Source organism: Sus scrofa, chromosome 10, assembly GCF_000003025.6.
Source record: "Sus scrofa isolate TJ Tabasco breed Duroc chromosome 10, Sscrofa11.1, whole genome shotgun sequence".
NCBI lineage: Eukaryota > Metazoa > Chordata > Mammalia > Artiodactyla > Suidae > Sus > Sus scrofa.
In genome coordinates, this window is record NC_010452.4 from 57918257 (window position 1) to 57933890 (window position 15634).

At 51.7% G+C, this 15634-nt stretch overlaps 2 protein-coding genes across 2 annotated transcripts in view; one reads left to right on the forward strand and one right to left on the reverse strand.

Annotated features, from left to right (window-relative positions):
• On the reverse strand, positions 791-10860 carry LOC102164731 (endogenous retrovirus group V member 1 Env polyprotein-like). The gene is made up of 2 exons (XM_005668194.3): positions 10764-10860; positions 791-6058 (listed from the first exon to the last, which is right to left on the reverse strand). Exon 2 carries the CDS (start codon positions 5598-5600, stop codon positions 4830-4832), a length of 771 nt encoding a protein of 256 aa, XP_005668251.2. The 5' UTR covers positions 5601-6058; positions 10764-10860; the 3' UTR covers positions 791-4829.
• CCNY (cyclin Y) overlaps positions 11228-15634 on the forward strand; it is a 128481-nt gene continuing 124074 nt past the window's right edge. The window contains exon 1 of the mRNA XM_021064007.1: positions 11228-11498. Within this exon, the coding sequence (XP_020919666.1) occupies positions 11345-11498 (154 nt within the window). The 5' untranslated portion in view covers positions 11228-11344. The remainder of the gene's footprint in view (positions 11499-15634) is intronic.

Genomic DNA, 15634 nt, shown 5'->3' on the forward strand with positions numbered 1-15634 from the left:
TTCATAGGAGGTCAGCAAGAGCCCATTACAAACCCAGGATTTTTTTTTTCTTTTTAGGGCTGCACCTGCAGCCTATGGAAGTTCCCAGGCTGGGTCGAATCAGAGCTGTAGCTGCCAGCCTACACCACAGCCACAGCAATGCAGGATCTGAGCCAAGTCTGGGACTACACCACAGCTCGTGGTAACACTGGATCGTTGACCCATTGAGCGAGGCCAGGGATTGGACCCGCATCCTCCTGGATGCTAGTCAGGTTCGTTTACCGCTGAGCTGCGAAGTACACTCCACAAGCCCAGGATTTTGAGATCAGTACTGGGACCGAGGCGTCTGAAAGTCTGGACCGTCCTGGGCTGCTCTGCCTTGGACTCGCTCCCAGGTACCCTGGGGATGCGCTGCAGGGCTCAGGGGCGTCTCTGCATGTCTTTTCTGGGAAGCGGTCTCGAGTGCCTTGACCCGAGCACGACTTGAGGAAATCGGAAGAAACGGAGCGTTCTGAAGGGCTGGATTGATGTGAAGAGAGGAGGGGGGAAGGAGGCAGAGGAACGGTGGGGGGGGGAGGTCTGGAACAGAAGGACAGTAAGAGGTGAGCCAGACCTCATTAAAAACGCATTTTACATAAAGTGTATGGGAGAGAAGACTTCTCCGTCTGCCTTTAAGGACACCAATGATAAGCTTGAGAACCATCCAGAGTAAAAGTCTTAACACTTAAAGGACTAGGAATATATGGAGAATATTAGTAGATTGGAGCTATATGTCAATGAAGGTAAAAGCATCAAGAAATATGATGGAAAATATCACGAGAAAAAGAATGTATAGACATATAGATGTGTATACAACTGGGTCACTCTACTGTACAGCAGAAATTGACAGAACATTGTAAATCAACCATTATACAACAATTAAAAAACAAACAAACAGGGAGTTCCCATCGTGGCTCAGCAGTAATGAACCCAACTAGTAACCATGAGAATGAGGGTTTGATTCCTGGCCTTGCTCTGTGGGTTAAGGATCTGGCGTTGCTGTGGCTGTGGGTAGGCCGGCAGCTGCAGCTCCGATTAGATCCCTAGCCTGGGAGCCTCCATATGTCATAGATGCAGCCCTAAAAAGCAAAAAAAAAAAAAAAAAAATCTAAATGACATAAGCCATCTTGGGTAGTTACAGAGAGGATGAGAGAAGAGGCTCTACACTGTCTCCAGATAGTTAGATTCTTTCTTTTTTTCCCTCCTTCCTTCTGTCCTTCCTTTCTATCTCTCTCTTTCCTTCCTCCTCCCTCTCTTCCTTTCTTGTCTTTTTAGGGCTGCCAAAGGCATACAGGGAGGTTCCCAAGCTAGGGGGTCGAATCGGAGCTGTTGCTGCCAGCCTACACCACAGCCACAGCCACAGCCACGCCAGATCTGAGCTGCGTCTGTGACCTACACCACAGCTCATGGCAATGCCGGATCCTTAACCCACCGAGCGGGGCCAGGGATCGAACCTGCAACCTCATGGATGCTAGTCAGGTTCATTCCCTGAGCCACGACGGCACTGGTGTTTCAATCTTCTAGCCGTCCTTAATTACTTGTGGGAATTTACACTCTGATAGGATCTCTTTACTTCATAGAAATCTCTTATGGTGGAATTTTAGGTGTATCCACACACAGTAAAAGTATCTATTTATAGGCAGCACGCTCTGCATTCTTCACATTTTACCACCAAGTGACTGCAATCACTTGACATGTTCTAAACTGTGCTTTCAACAGTTTATCCTACTGGACTGAGTTGCTCTAGGGTGGGAACTTATCTTATCCATTTCTGTGTCCCCAAGGTGCCCGGCTCGGTACTTCCGAGAAATGGTCTGTCCATAAATGCATCACTTATGTTGGTCAAGGTCAAGTTGCTCTCAGACTGAATACAACCCCCGCCGTAGCAGTCACAGGGTAGCCGGCTTAGCATCACTATGGGGGCCTAATCTGGAGAGGAGGGGTCACTGGAAAATAAGAGCACTGGTGACACAGCAAAAGGTCATGGTTATTCCACAGCTGCCTGACAAATGTCCATGTGACTGATGCAGGAAACTGGCTCCAAGTGATACTCAAAGAGCAGATATCCTCTGAGCAGATATTTGGCCCGAGCTTCTAGCCATTTTCCTTCTCTTTCTTTTTATTTTTGTCTTTTCAGGGCTGCAGCCACGGCATATGGAGGTTCCAGGCTAGGGGTCTAATGGAGCTGTAGCTGCCAGCCTACACCACAGCCACGCGGGATCTGAGCCCCCTCTGCGACCTACACCACAGCTCACAGCACCACCAGATACTTAACCCACTGAGCGAGGCCTGGGATCAAAACATTCTCATGGATGCTAGTTGGGTTTGTTACAGCCGAGCCACGATGGGAACTCAGGTTCTTTCTGAATATGCTTCTCCTCAACCTTGCTGCCTTTGGTCGAGAGGGCTGGGCCCCACAGACATATTAAGGCTCCCTTCTCTTCCCCTTGTCCAAAGCTAGTCCTCAGCAGTCACTGATTCCCTCCAAAAAGAGGAAAGGCGACAAGCCGGACTCACGAAAGAGCCTCTTTGCCGCTCAACACTTGCAGATTTCTTCTCCCTTTATCTGCATCTGCTTTCCACTCTCCTGTTCAGATACCTGGAGGTGGGTCTCCACCCCTGGGCCCTTTCTCGTAGTCTGACCTTACACAGGTTTCACCATCAGAATTAGTATCTTTATTTGAAAAATGGGGATAACAGCCTAGACTTGAATGTAAAAAAAAAAAAAAAAAAAAAAAAAAAAAAATCACTTAGTACCTCGTAGGTGTTCAATAAATGACACCTTTCATTGTCATCCTGGCATTACATGGTTTCTGCAGCCTTTCTTTCCTAAAGTGTCCCTGCGCGTCAAGCAGGAGGCATCTCTGCCGGGAGGGTTTTGAAGTGTGTATGTGTGTGTGTGTGTGTGTGTCTTTTGGCAGGGGTGGGGAAGGGTGGGGGTTGACACCCTACTATATTACTGGCAAGGCTTTCACATTTATCTTCCCTCTCCAGGCCTGCTGACTGTAAGTCACACTCCTGAATAAGCCCAACAGGTGCATTCCTAAGGGGACGATGGCAGGAACCGGGGGGCGGGGGGAGTATGGAGAAGTCCCTGCAGACCAGCAGTCAGGCCATCCTTTGGCAAGTCTGTGACTAACCTGCCCCTGTCATGTGGGCCTCCACCTCCAGATGCTTCTTCTCAGTTGACACTGCTGTCCTGTTCTGCCAACGACCTGTCAGCACAAGAAGCTTGCAGTCATGCTGTCTCCTAAATGCCATTCTCCTGTCTCCTCTTAAGCCCTTCAAACCATATCCTTAGTATAACTGTTATGATTAAGTAAAAATTTAATGTGCCTGCGTGTACAGGCTGCACACATACGGCTGAGTGGCTGGATGCTTCCTTTCACACAGCACCCAAGTCACAAGACAGCAATCACAACAGACAGGACGGTAACCCCTACCAGGGTCCAGCCGTCTTACCCACACTGTCGTCCTGAAAATGGAAATCTACACTGACTTAGTCACAGCCCAGACTTTCCTGGGAGCAAAGGGGTCAGAACTGCCTTAAGAAGGAGCACTATTTCATCTTGTTCCTACCGAGCCGCCTCTGGGGCCATAGTTCTTGAGTGCTTTCTTTCCTCATCTTTTCAGCACCAGCACTTTGCTGCCATTTATGTTCCAAGGGGGCCCTTGGCTCTTGAATCAAGAGAAACTGCCAAGAGGCCAGATGAGCATTTCAGACCAGGCTTTATCAGGGGCTTGCACTGCAGCACAAGGGAGCGAGACCCAGGTGACCTCACCCACTTCACTGGTCCTTAGGTGGGGTGACGGGGGGGGGTGGAGCTGCAGGACAGGCAGAGACATGCTTAGGCTGTCCCCCTTGGTTGTGCCATCTGCAGGGATCATGTGTAGATCTCTGCTTTCTGCGCTGGCACCTCCAAAAGGGCTTGCTCACTACCGCCACCTAAAAGGCAACACAGTGGTCAGCACTGCCCCTGCTGCACAGGCCTGAGGTTGTGTTTAATCACTTTGGGGCTGATTTATGGCCTTCAGCATCCTGTTGCTTAAGGAAGCTTCACATCTTGGTCTGTTACAGCTGCCAGCTTCCTGTTGTTCAAGGAGGCGTTGCCCAGGTGCCAGCGTCCTGCTTGATGACCCGAGGCCCCAGCCCATCTCATTCCCCCCGAGGCAGTCTACACCCCTTATTCCTAAGGGTCAAGGGGCCAAAGGTCTCTTCTGCATCTACTTCCTGCTGAACAGGGGCTGCAGACCCTAGCCTACCCGGGAGGCGCAGAAGTCCGCACTGAGCGATCCAAGCACCTAGAGGGACTTGGGTCACCTTCATGGGATGGGCTGAAATCCTGGGGCCACCAGGAGCCTCACTTGGAACTGCTGAAGGCTGAAAGACACAAACCTAACTGAAAGATTAAACAGGCAGGATCTAAATTGTAACAAAAGAACTGTGGCCACTAGAGGGCGCAGGAGAGGCAGGAACCAAGTAACACCAGGCTGAAACCTTTCACCCAGCCCCACAGTGGGCGGTGGGGTTGCTAATTCCATGTAACCATTTAGTTTGTTCATAAATTTCCTGAGTATCTAGTTCAATTTTCTTCGAGCTGTTGACGTCTGTACAGCAAGTTTTGTTAACTTGCACAGACACCCCCTTCTTCAGCCAGAAGATAATTCAGGGTTAAGATAAATCGGGGTCAACTACGACACCGGTGAAGATGAAAACCAGGGACTCCTGGAGCCCCCTTAAGGCATCACTAGTTTTTGAGGCCAGACTGTCTATGGCCCGTGTGAGGTTTCTTAAGGTTGTTTCGTGATAGTCAAAACCCTCCCAGGGTGGCGAGTCCCAGGGCCGCCCCAACCCCTGCCAGGATTAGTCCGAGGGGCCAATTATGTCTGTTTTGAGAGGTGGCATTGTGTTCGGTGGCACCTAGTCCTCTCGGGACCAGTCGCCCCAGGGTGCATTCTCCCCGGAAGTGGACGTTGTCTAAGCAGGGATAGGCGGCAGCCTGGAGAGGCCAGGAGAAGGAGGAATTCGGGTTCCCTTCAAAGGGGAGTCGGTTGTGCGCTGGACCACAGAGGAACAGATATCCAGCGGGGGTGCAGGCCTGGCGGGGTGAGGTGGAGTTGAACCAGCGACGTAAAAGGGAACCCCAGTTAGGTTTAGTACTGCACCCGGGGGACAGGGGCCCTCCGTCTAGCGGGCCCCTGTCTAGTTCTGAGTTTTCCTCTATCCCCTCGTCGTCACTGAAGGCAGATGGGGTCTGATAGGTGAGCCTCCAGGATGGGGCTGCGGTTCCCTTCCAGTGCGTACACGAGGTGTTGGGCTGGGTGCCCGGGGAGAGGAGAGACGGGTCCACACACCAGTGCGTCTGGTTAGGGGTGCACGAGGAGCTTGAAGTGGAAAATGACATCGGATAAACGGAGAGGGCGCTTCCCGCATCAGCAAGGCAGGTGTCTGTCTGGCAGGGGCAGCAGGGCTTTCCTGGCGCCGTGCAGAGAAGGGGCCGCTTGACCTGGAGACCGGTTTGGTTCCAAGGGTCTGTAAGCTCTACACACCCCATGTGGTCACGATCTTGGAGCTGCCCCATCAGCAGCGGTGCGCTCCTCACGGGTTCAGAGGTCAGGGTGAGGTCCACGTCCTCATTTACAGGCACAAACTGGAGCAGAGGAACCCCCTCTTGCGGGTGGTGGTGACAGATCCAACAGTGAGAGAGGTTATTTCCTGAGGCCAAAATGCTGGAAAAGTTGCCGGGCGAGTTTTCCCTCCAGGTCCCCTTTCCTGGTCATTTTCTCCCCAAGCCCTCCGTAGGAGAAGGGCCAGGAGAAGGGTCCACCTCTTCCACCCCATCGCTGGGGCTGGTCTTCTCGATCCAGGAAGGGCAGAGGAGTGGCTGCTCCGCGGGGATGATGGCGCAAGCCGGCAAGAGGCAAGCGCACAAACCCCAAATCAGCAGGGGGAGGCGAGGCCACCACGGCACTTTTTACTGATCTGCAGTGGTTCCTTGTCTTTTGAGTAAGCAGCTCAGGTGTATTCTTCTGTTGTGGCCTGTGGGGTTTTTGGAGCAAGAGTTTTAATCTAGATCAACGTACCCAACTAGGTGTCCCTTGTGGTTTAATGGCAGTGGGGGCGGCTCAAATTATGCTAGAGAGGCCTTTCCATTTTGGTAATAGTTGATCTTCAGGGGCTCCCTCCTTCCAAGTTTTAGGAAGAACTTGGTCCGAGGTTAATTCATGGAGGGGCTGCCCCTTCTGCTGTCCCGCTGGTGGCATGGTCCAAGATCGCCTTTGACCTTGTCCCAGGTTAAGGACACATGGTAGACGCTGGTTTATTCCTCATGGCAGTGTAGGGAAGGGCCTCCCATAGGTCCTCTCAAGTGGGCTAAGCTTCAGGTGACTCTGGGGGTGACTTGAACCCTAAGTAGCAGGTTGGTCCAGGGCTCATAAGTCTCTTGGCAAAGCTTTGCTAAGGTTTTCTTTAAAGTATGGTTCACTTTTCCCCTCCCTTTTCTGAAGATCGGGGGTGCCAAGAGGTGTGTAGTTTAGAGCTAATTCCAGGGTGGCCTTTGCTATGAAGGAGGCACTGTTACTACTCTGGATGGATCTCAGACACCCAAACCAAGGAATCATGTCCTTTAAAAGGGACTTAAAAGACTTTGGTGGCCTTTTCAGATCGAGTGGGGAAGGCTTCGACCCATCCTGCAAAGTATCTATGGACACAAGAAGATATTTGTATCCCGATCCCTGGTCATTTGGGTGAAGTCTAATGGTCAGTCTTCCCCCAGGCATGTCCCTCAGGGCTCAACGGGCCTGAACAATGAAGGCGGGATTGGATGGGGTTGCAGATTATGACACACATACACCACTGGCAAGAGTCACTCATTTCACTGTTCCTTTAAGCCCCCTTTTCTGCAAAGGTCCTTTGTACCAAGTCCCAGAGTGCATCCCTATGAGTGGGTGGCAACATGGAAACCCTTAACGAGCTCCCATTGTTGGGCCCCAGAGATAAGAACCTTGTCATCCTTTATATCCCTGCCTATGCTTCCTGACAGCCCCATACTCAGCCTTCTCTTGCCCCCATGGGGAATGCCGAGGAAGGCCAGGAGTTCAGGGCGGGGGGGTGGTGGCAAGTCACCAGGGCCATGATTTGGTCAGGCTCTTGTGATTGAAGTGTCTCTTTTGCAGCTTGATCAGCTTTGCTATTTCCTTGGCTTATGAAGGACCTGTCCATCTAATGGCAGTTTATTACAGGGAATTACTGCCACAAGCAGCTGCACTGCTTCTAAAAGAGCCAAGATTAAATCTTTATGTTTTATGAGAGAATTTCTAGCAGTTAACATTCCTCTCTCTCTCCAAATGGCAGCAGGAGCATGTAGCACATGGAATCCACATTTAGAATGAGTAAAAATATTTTTCTGGGCTGAAGTCTCGAGTGGTCGGGCCTTGGCGTCTATGATTTCCTTTCAGCTAACTAGAGCATCCTGCCATTCCGGTTCTCATCTCCATGAAGCGCCTACTGTCAGTGAACCATTTGGCCTCGGGGTTGCCAAGGGGTTCATCTAGAAGATCGGATCTAAGTCTGTTCTGTTGTCTCTGTACAATGATGCAATAATCTCCACTGTCAGTAGCTGGGAGAAGAGTTGCTGGGTTTAAGGCTTGGCTCACCTTTAAACTAATATTGAGGGTATCCAATAGGAGAGCCTGAAACTTTGCTAACCCTCCTCCGAGGAACCAATGGTGTCCTTTGGCTTCTCACACAGTCTGGACCTGATGAAGCGTTAATACATCTAGGGGTTGTCTCAACGTAAACTCAGAAGCCTCACTGGCCAGTAGGGCCATGGCTGCTACCACCTGTGGGCAGCTGGGCCACCCCAGGGCCAGTTGTTTTGAAATGTAAGCCACTGGCCTTTGATTTGGTCCCACCTTTTTATTTTTTTGGCCACACCTACAGCATATGGAAGCTCCAGTGCCAGGGATCAAATCTGAGCCGCAACTGGGACCCATGCCATAGCTGTGGCAACGGCAGATCTTAACCCCCCATGCCACATCAGCAACTCCTGATTCCATCTTTTGGGTCAGGACTCCCAGTGCCCACATTAACCTCCCATGGGCGGGGGTGAAGGGTTTGTTTAAATTTGGAAGCCCTGGAGTTCCCGCTATGGCACAACAGGATTGGCGGTGTCTTGGAAGCGCTGGGATGCAGGTTGGATCCCCGGCCTGGCACAGTGGGTTAAGGATCTGGTGTTGCCACAGCTGCAGCTCAGATCTGATCTCCGGCCCGGAACTCCATATGCTGCAGGAGTGGAAAAAAAAAAAAAAAAATTGGAAGCCCTAGTGCTGTGCCCTATTCAAATCAGTCTTCAGAGGCTCCAAGGCCCACTGCTGGTCCCTACTCCATTGGAAGGGCTCCCTTTCTTCTCCCTTTAGAGCTTCAACTAGGGGTTTGATTGTAAGGCCATAATTTGGGAGCCAGATATGGCAAAACCCAGCCATTCTGAGAAAGCCTCAAGTTGTCTTTTTGTGGTTGGGGATGGTATTAACTGATGTTTTCTTTCTTTCTTTTTTTGTCTTTTTAGGGCCACACCTGCTGTATATGGAGGTTCCCAGGCTAGGGGTCAAATCAGAGCTACAGCTGCCGGCCTGCACCACAGCTCATGGCAATGCTGAGTGAGGCCAGGGATCAAACTCACAACCTCATGGTTCCTAGTCGGATTCGTTTCTGCTGCGCCACAACAGGAACTCCTAATTGCTGTTTTCTGATCTATGGCCAGGCCTCACGCAACGGGGCTCAACAAATCCTAAATACTGAACCTGCTGCTGTGAAATCTGAGTCTTTGTTGCGAAGACTTTATAAATTTAGGGCCTTAACAGCATTCTGATCTGAATCTTGCTTTGTCTCACTACTTATTAATAGGTCACCAACATACGTTAACCAAGTTTCATTTTTCAGCCTCAGTTCCTTCAGTTCTTTTGCTAACACAATTCCAAAGACATGGGGACCGTCCCCAGAGCCCCATGGAAGCACTGCCCAAGTCTACCTGAGCAGCCTCCAGAGTGACCAGATCCTTCCATTCAAAGGCAAGAAGGTACTGAGCGTCCGATGCAGGGGGAAATGGGGGTATGGGAAAATGCACCCTTGAAGTCCGACACAGAGAAATGTTGAGTGCCCCCTGGCATCTGGGTGAGTAGGGTGGGGTTGGCACCATTGGGTGAATGGAGATGCCTTCCATACTCACTGTTCCTATGTCTCACACCAAATGGTGTGCTCATTAGGCTTTTGGTCAGGGAGAATCTGAGCGTTATAAAAGGACTGGCAGGCCAAATGGGCCGGTGTTTTAGGAATTTGGTGAGCAGTGTTTGGATGCCCCCTCTCAAGGCCTCAGGCTTTAAAGGCTATTGCCTCTGGATTCCAGGCTATTTCCCTCCAGGCTTTAACTTTTATCTCCACTGGGGCCACAGGCTTCGCCTTTCCTGGTACTGATATATCCCAAACCACAGGACCCACTGGTTTCCTACTTTCTTGGGGGATATTTTCATGACCAATATCTGGGAACTACTAATAGATGCATCTTCTATTCTGATTTTCTGCCTTCTTGGAATCACTCTGTGCTAAAAATATACTAGCTCTCAGTTTACTTAACACATCTCTTCTGAGGAGGGGGACAGCCATGTCAGCATATACAAAAAAGGAACGAGTAAAGATTAGACCTGACCTCGCCAGTAAGGCAGGGGTGTAAATCGTCTTATCTTTGGCTGCTCATCAACCCCCATTACCCTACAGACATAGGTGGAGGGGGCCAGCAGGATCTCACAAGGACATTCCAACAAATGGCAATAATACAGTCCAGAGCATGGAGCTTTTTAAAAGATGGACTAATAAATGTATGAACATTACTAAGGGACGGAGAGGGAGCACAGGTTAAAAAAAAGGTTTACAGGAGCTCTCTTTGTGGCTCAGTGGTTAACGAATCTGACTAGTATCCATGAGGACCTGGGGCGGATCCCTCCCTCAGTGGGTTAAGGATCCCGCGCGCCCTAAGCTGTGGAGTACAGCTACAGATCGATTAGACCCCTAGCCTGGGAAACATCCATATGCTGCAGGTGCGGCCCTTAAAAAAAAAAAAAAAAAAAAGCAATGGAAAAAAAAAGGTTACACTCGTTCAGATTTCGACAAAATAATGTTTACATGGCCTTTAGCAAGATGTACACATATCGCTGATGCTCGAGCGCTGATGCTTGCCCTTACTTTTCTTCCCAGTTGGTACCTGCCTCCGTAAATAACACTTTGAGTTTCTGGATCTCAGTTTCCTCATATAGACCATGGGTTGCGCCTGGTTTCTCCGTACAGAGCATTCTGTCCCCGCGTCTCCCCTCAGGACGCCTTCCCTGCCACTTGGAATGGGGAGAAGGGTTGTTCCTGCCGCCTTATTCTGCCCCCGGGACAGGCGAGGGTGCAGCGTTGCAGAGGAGGTGGCGGGGACTACCCCTCAAAGTCCCCATACGCACGGCCCGGGGCGTGGGCAGGTGACAGGAGAGCAGGCGCTACCTGGCGGACCCGACAGTAACCCGCGGGGAGCGCGGCGCCTCCCGGGCCCGAGGTGCATTCCGGGCGGACGGCCGGCGGCTCAGGACGGGGTAGAGCGCCTATCCTACCCAGTGCCTCTCGGCGCGCGAAAGAGAAGCGAAAAAAGCCCCGCCCCTCAGCCCGGAGCAGCCCCGCAGCCCCCGCCTCGCGGCTGGAGCGCCGCACGCACCTCTTGTCCCAGCGCGGGGTCCTCGCGACGCCGCCGCGCTGCCCGCGCCTGTGAGAAGCCACCCGCTCCTCCGCGGCGCATCCGCTTCCAGGGCAGCGGGCGGGGCGGGGCCGGGTGGGCGGGGCGCGGTCGAGCCGGGTGGGCGGGGCGCGGAGGGCGCGGAGGGCGGGGTCGGTAGGGCGGGCCCAGCGTCCCCGCAGCCGCCCACGCCCGGGCTCCCGGCCGCGCCTCCGTGTCGGCCGCGTCCTCGCCGCCCACGGCCGCCCGCGTTCCCGCCGCCGGCGTCCACTCCGCGTCCCGCGTCCACCCCGCGTCCCGAGCGGCCGCGCCCCTTGAACCGGAACCGCTTGCGGCCGCCGGCGGCGAGCCGGGCCGATCGGGAAGCGGAGGCGGCTGCGCGGCGCCCGCCATGGCGGCGGCGGGGTGAGCCGGGCCGGGCGGCCGCAGTCGCGCGGGCGCGGGCGCTCCTCCGCCGCGGACAGGCCGCCGGGCCGGGCGAGGGGAGCCGGGCCGCCCATGGCGAGGCCGCGCCGCCGCCGCCGCTGCTGACCCGGGGCCGCGCCGGGGCCCGGGCGCCCGCCATGGGGAACACCGCCTCGTGCTGCGTGTCGTCCAGCCCCAAGCTCCGCAGGAATGCCCACTCGCGGCTGGAGTCCTGCCGGCCCGACGCCGACCTGAGCCGCGAGGACACGGGCTGCAACCTGCAGCACATCAGCGATCGGGAGAACATCGACGGTAAGGCGGGCGGGAGGGCGGGGGTCTCTCGGATTCCTCCGGCGCCCCGCGCCGCCGGACCGCGCGCCCCACACCCCGCGCCCCGCCCGGCGGCCGTTGCTCTCGGCCGGTCCCCGCGAGCGGGCCGGGGTCTTCGCCCCGGAGGGCCGGCCGGGGCGGGGTCCAGGCCGGGCTCTGGACGTCTGTCCGGCAGAGCCAGCCGCCTGCCAAGTTGCGCGCCGAAGGGTGAGCCGCCCCGTCCTCCGAAAGGCGAAGGGGATGGGGACCCTGGCCACGGCCGAGGAATGAGTTCCCAGTTTGGAATCGCAGTCGCTACCTGCGGCCGGAGAACTGGGTGCCTGGGTCAGCTCTCCGGAAACTCGCAAATTGATCCCACTTGCTGGCCTCAGACCCCATTTCCATAAAAGCTAATCCCCCCAAAATACCAACAACAATAAGGAATTAAAAAAATTTTTTTTTTTGCGGGGGCGGGGCGCGGTGTGGGATTGCAGTCAAATAGCTTCACCTGAATGCTATTAAAATTTCTTTACGGGACCATCACAGCAGTTTGCTGACAGTTTTGGATTAAGTCGCTTCTTCTTTGCCTGGGGCTGAATTACAGAGTCTTGTGAATTTCTGATTGATTTGAATGACTTTTGGTTGGGACTAGGGTTTGTAAAGGACTGATCACTACACGTGGTAATGGTGGTTTATTTTATTGGTCTTAACAGTGCCTTTATTAGCACTATTTTGTCAATCAGCTACGTGGCTTAATATCTGTAGATGGGTAGTTTATGCGTCTTATAATTTATGTAATTTTCAACTTAAAAATTTTAAAATTGGAAATATATTTTTATGACAGCTTGACTTTTTTTTAAGCACGAAGTCTTTTCACAATTGGTGTGGTTGAAGTAATCTGGAAAATTTTCTTGTGTGAATGAATTGGCACAACTGTCATAATTCATTCTTGTTACTTTTAGGATGGCGCATTCCCTTTAGTTTGCAAAGCCAAATTTAAACTACCAAGGGAAGAATTTTCTCTTTGTTTGGTCTTATTTAATTTCTTCTAATTTCCTCTTTTTCGAACACAGCAGCTTTACTACATGGGTACCATATGTAGAAGAGGCTAATACAAGATCTGGTTTATAATGGGCACTTAGGAAATTAGGGTGCAGTATGACAGTCTAGTGGTGTTATTTTAGACTTTCATTGTATTAACCTGCTCTTTAGCTGTCTGTGAACCATTTAAAAGCATCTAGACCAATATTAAGGCCATTCTGTCTTGATCATTGCTCTGGCCCCAAGCACCTGAAAGAATTATCTTACATATTGTAAAGACCGCGTAAGTATTGTATTTTAAAGGAGTGAATGAAGGAATGACTTTGTTATAGAAAATCATTACCTAGTCCCGTAAAATGTTGAAACATTGGAAATAATTTCTCTTTTATGTTGTGCCCTAATTAATATTGGGTAGAGGCTTTGTCTTTAAAATAACGGATTAAAATAATACAGAAGGAAGACTCACGTTTCTTAGACCCGGGCTGCATACCATTCTTGTTACAGTAAGGAAACAAGAAAATGAAAGTAATTGCAAAGAGCTATTTGGTGATAAGGCTTAGAAGGATTTTGCCAGAAAAAAATAGAATAGTGTTGTGTGTTCTTTCACTTGAAAGAAATCTAGGTTTTGGTCATCATTTGTTTTTGAGAAAATATTTGAAGACCACCAACCCTTTGTTTTGGAGGTTCAGGATAGTTTGAAAGATGATTGAGCAGATGAAGAGGTTTTCTAAACTGGGCTGTAGTGTCTTCTCACACCTGAACCCAGCTGGTACGATGAGGCGAGTTTAAACCCAGAAATATGAATTGACTCTTTAAACAACGTTCTCTCCATCTCCTATTTACGTACCCAGCAGTTCTCAGCAGTTTCAATTAGATGAGAAATGGAGGAGAGTTCCCGTTCTGGCACAGCGGAAATGAATCCGACTAGTGACCATGGTTTTAGGTTCGATCCCTGGCTTTGCTCAGTTGGTTAAGATCCCGTGTTGCGTGAGCTGTGGTGTAGGTCGCAGATGCGGATTGGATTCTGTGTTGCTGTGGCTGTAGTGTAGGCTGGCTGCTGTAGCTCCAGTTTGACCCCTAGCCTGGGAACTTCCATATGCCTCGAGTGTGGCCCTAAAAAGAAAAAGAAAAGAAATGGAGGACCTTGGCGTTAGTATATATAAGGCTCTCCAGGTGATTCTACCATGCAGCAGGTTGTGACTTGCTGGCTGGATGAGTCTCAGAATGTCTGTTGTTCAGGGGCATTTTCCATAGACGTTCATGGTGTCAGAGGCTGGGAGAAGAGAGCAGATTTACCGAGTTACAGTGTACAGGGGTGCATATGTGGAATATGTATTTTAACCTTGATTGTTGGATGGTTAGTAAACACTTAAGAGCTGCGTCTTAAGAGTTCCTGATTCTGGTAGATAACCAAAGCTGAAGTGCCTAAACACCGTGTTTCTTATATCCTGAAAGACCTTCCAGACAACTAGAATTGGAAGGTTCAGAGAAGCTCAGGGGACTGGTTTGCATTTCTCGAGAGCACACGGGTATGAGGCCTGTGCGTGTGCTTTCCCTGCCCACACACAGGGGCTGGTGCTTGTGTAGCATTCCAGTGACGGGTGCAGACTTCCCTGACCCCCACAGGCCACTCGCCTGCCCTTGTATGGAGTGTACCCTAGGGTTAGGGGATTCCTGGTTTTGAAATTTATTAGATTCACCTGTTCCCAGGTATTCTCATAAGATTATTGTGAGATTGAGAAATAACAGAAGCAGCATCGAAGGTAACAAGCACAAGCCTTACGTGGGGCTTCCCCTGCGCCTGATGCCAGTCCATTGCTTGGCATCAGCTCCCTCATTTCGTCCTTGCAGTCACCCTGGGGGGAGTGCTGCCTCCCCTGTAGAACTGAGAGATGAGGCAGGGAGGAGGAAGGACTTGCTCAAAGTCATGGAACCAGTATGTGACAAGTGGAAACTTTCCATCGTTGCTTGACTGACCATCAAACATTAGCTAGTCTGGGGTTACCCTCTGGGGTGCGCTGTGTGTCCCTGCGCCATGTCCGTCGTTTCCCTGGGAGGGACTTCGTCCATCTTAACACACCTGACTTACCTGAGTAGCTTCTTTTGTGGGAGGAGAACAAGAGGAATGGACTAAAGAGAATTTAAAATTCGACGAGACCAAATAAATCAGAGTAAATGGAACATCTGTATCAGAGTGTCGCTTTGGGTTGATAAACTCAACTCTCAAAACGACTGAGAGCCACTTCATCCAGGAAGCAGCTGTCACCCTTGACCACCTGGGAGCCTCCTCGTCCCAGAGCTGATCTGCTAGGAAGGCACAACTCTCGACCTTCAAAACATATTCCGAATCGGCTCTCTGCTTAAAGCCTCTCCTGCAGTCCCCGTCTAAGCAGCCAGGCTGGTCTCCCAGCCTCCCTCCACCCTTGCCCACTGCAGTTGCTGGTCACCCCAGCAGCTGCGCTGAGGTCCCTATCAGAAGGTAGCACATCACTCCTCTGCTGGAAAAACTGCAGCGACTCCGTATTTCACATGGAGTCAAAGCCTTGCTGTGGATTTGACAGTGGAGTCCTCCCAGTGGACTCCAAGGCCCTTCGTGAGCTGCCCGCCTGCCTCACTCACCAGCTCCTTCCGGCCACACCGGCCTCCTCCGGTGCTGTTCCTTCGGCATACTGGACACACTGTCACGCCGGGACCTGGGCCTGCCCCTCTGTGCGGAAAGCTCTTCGCCAGGTGTCCTCTTGGCTAGCCCCTCACCACTGTCAAGTCTTAGTTCAAGTCTCACCTTTTCAGGGAGGCCTTCCAGCCACCCTGCTTAGCATCCGCTCGTCACCCCCCACCCCCCGCAGTCCTGAGGCACGTTCTCTGCTGTGTCTTTAGTGCGTGTCGCCTCTAGTACGTGTCCACGTGTGTAGCTGTGTAGTAACCATGTCTGCTTACCCTGGCGTGTAAGTGCTGGTGGAACATTCTCCTTTTGTTCATTGCTGTAATCTAAGTGCCTAGAAGAGTGCCCGAACCTTGGAGACGCTCTTTAAATATTTGTTGAACGAACAAGTGAAGGACAGCAGAGTCACAGCCTCAGGTATGTATTTACTGAGGGA

Excerpts from the sequence above, each read along its gene's own strand:
- LOC102164731 (XM_005668194.3), bottom strand. The coding sequence starts at position 5,600 with ATGGGGCAGCTCCAAGATCGTGACCACATGGGGTGTGTAGAGCTTACA.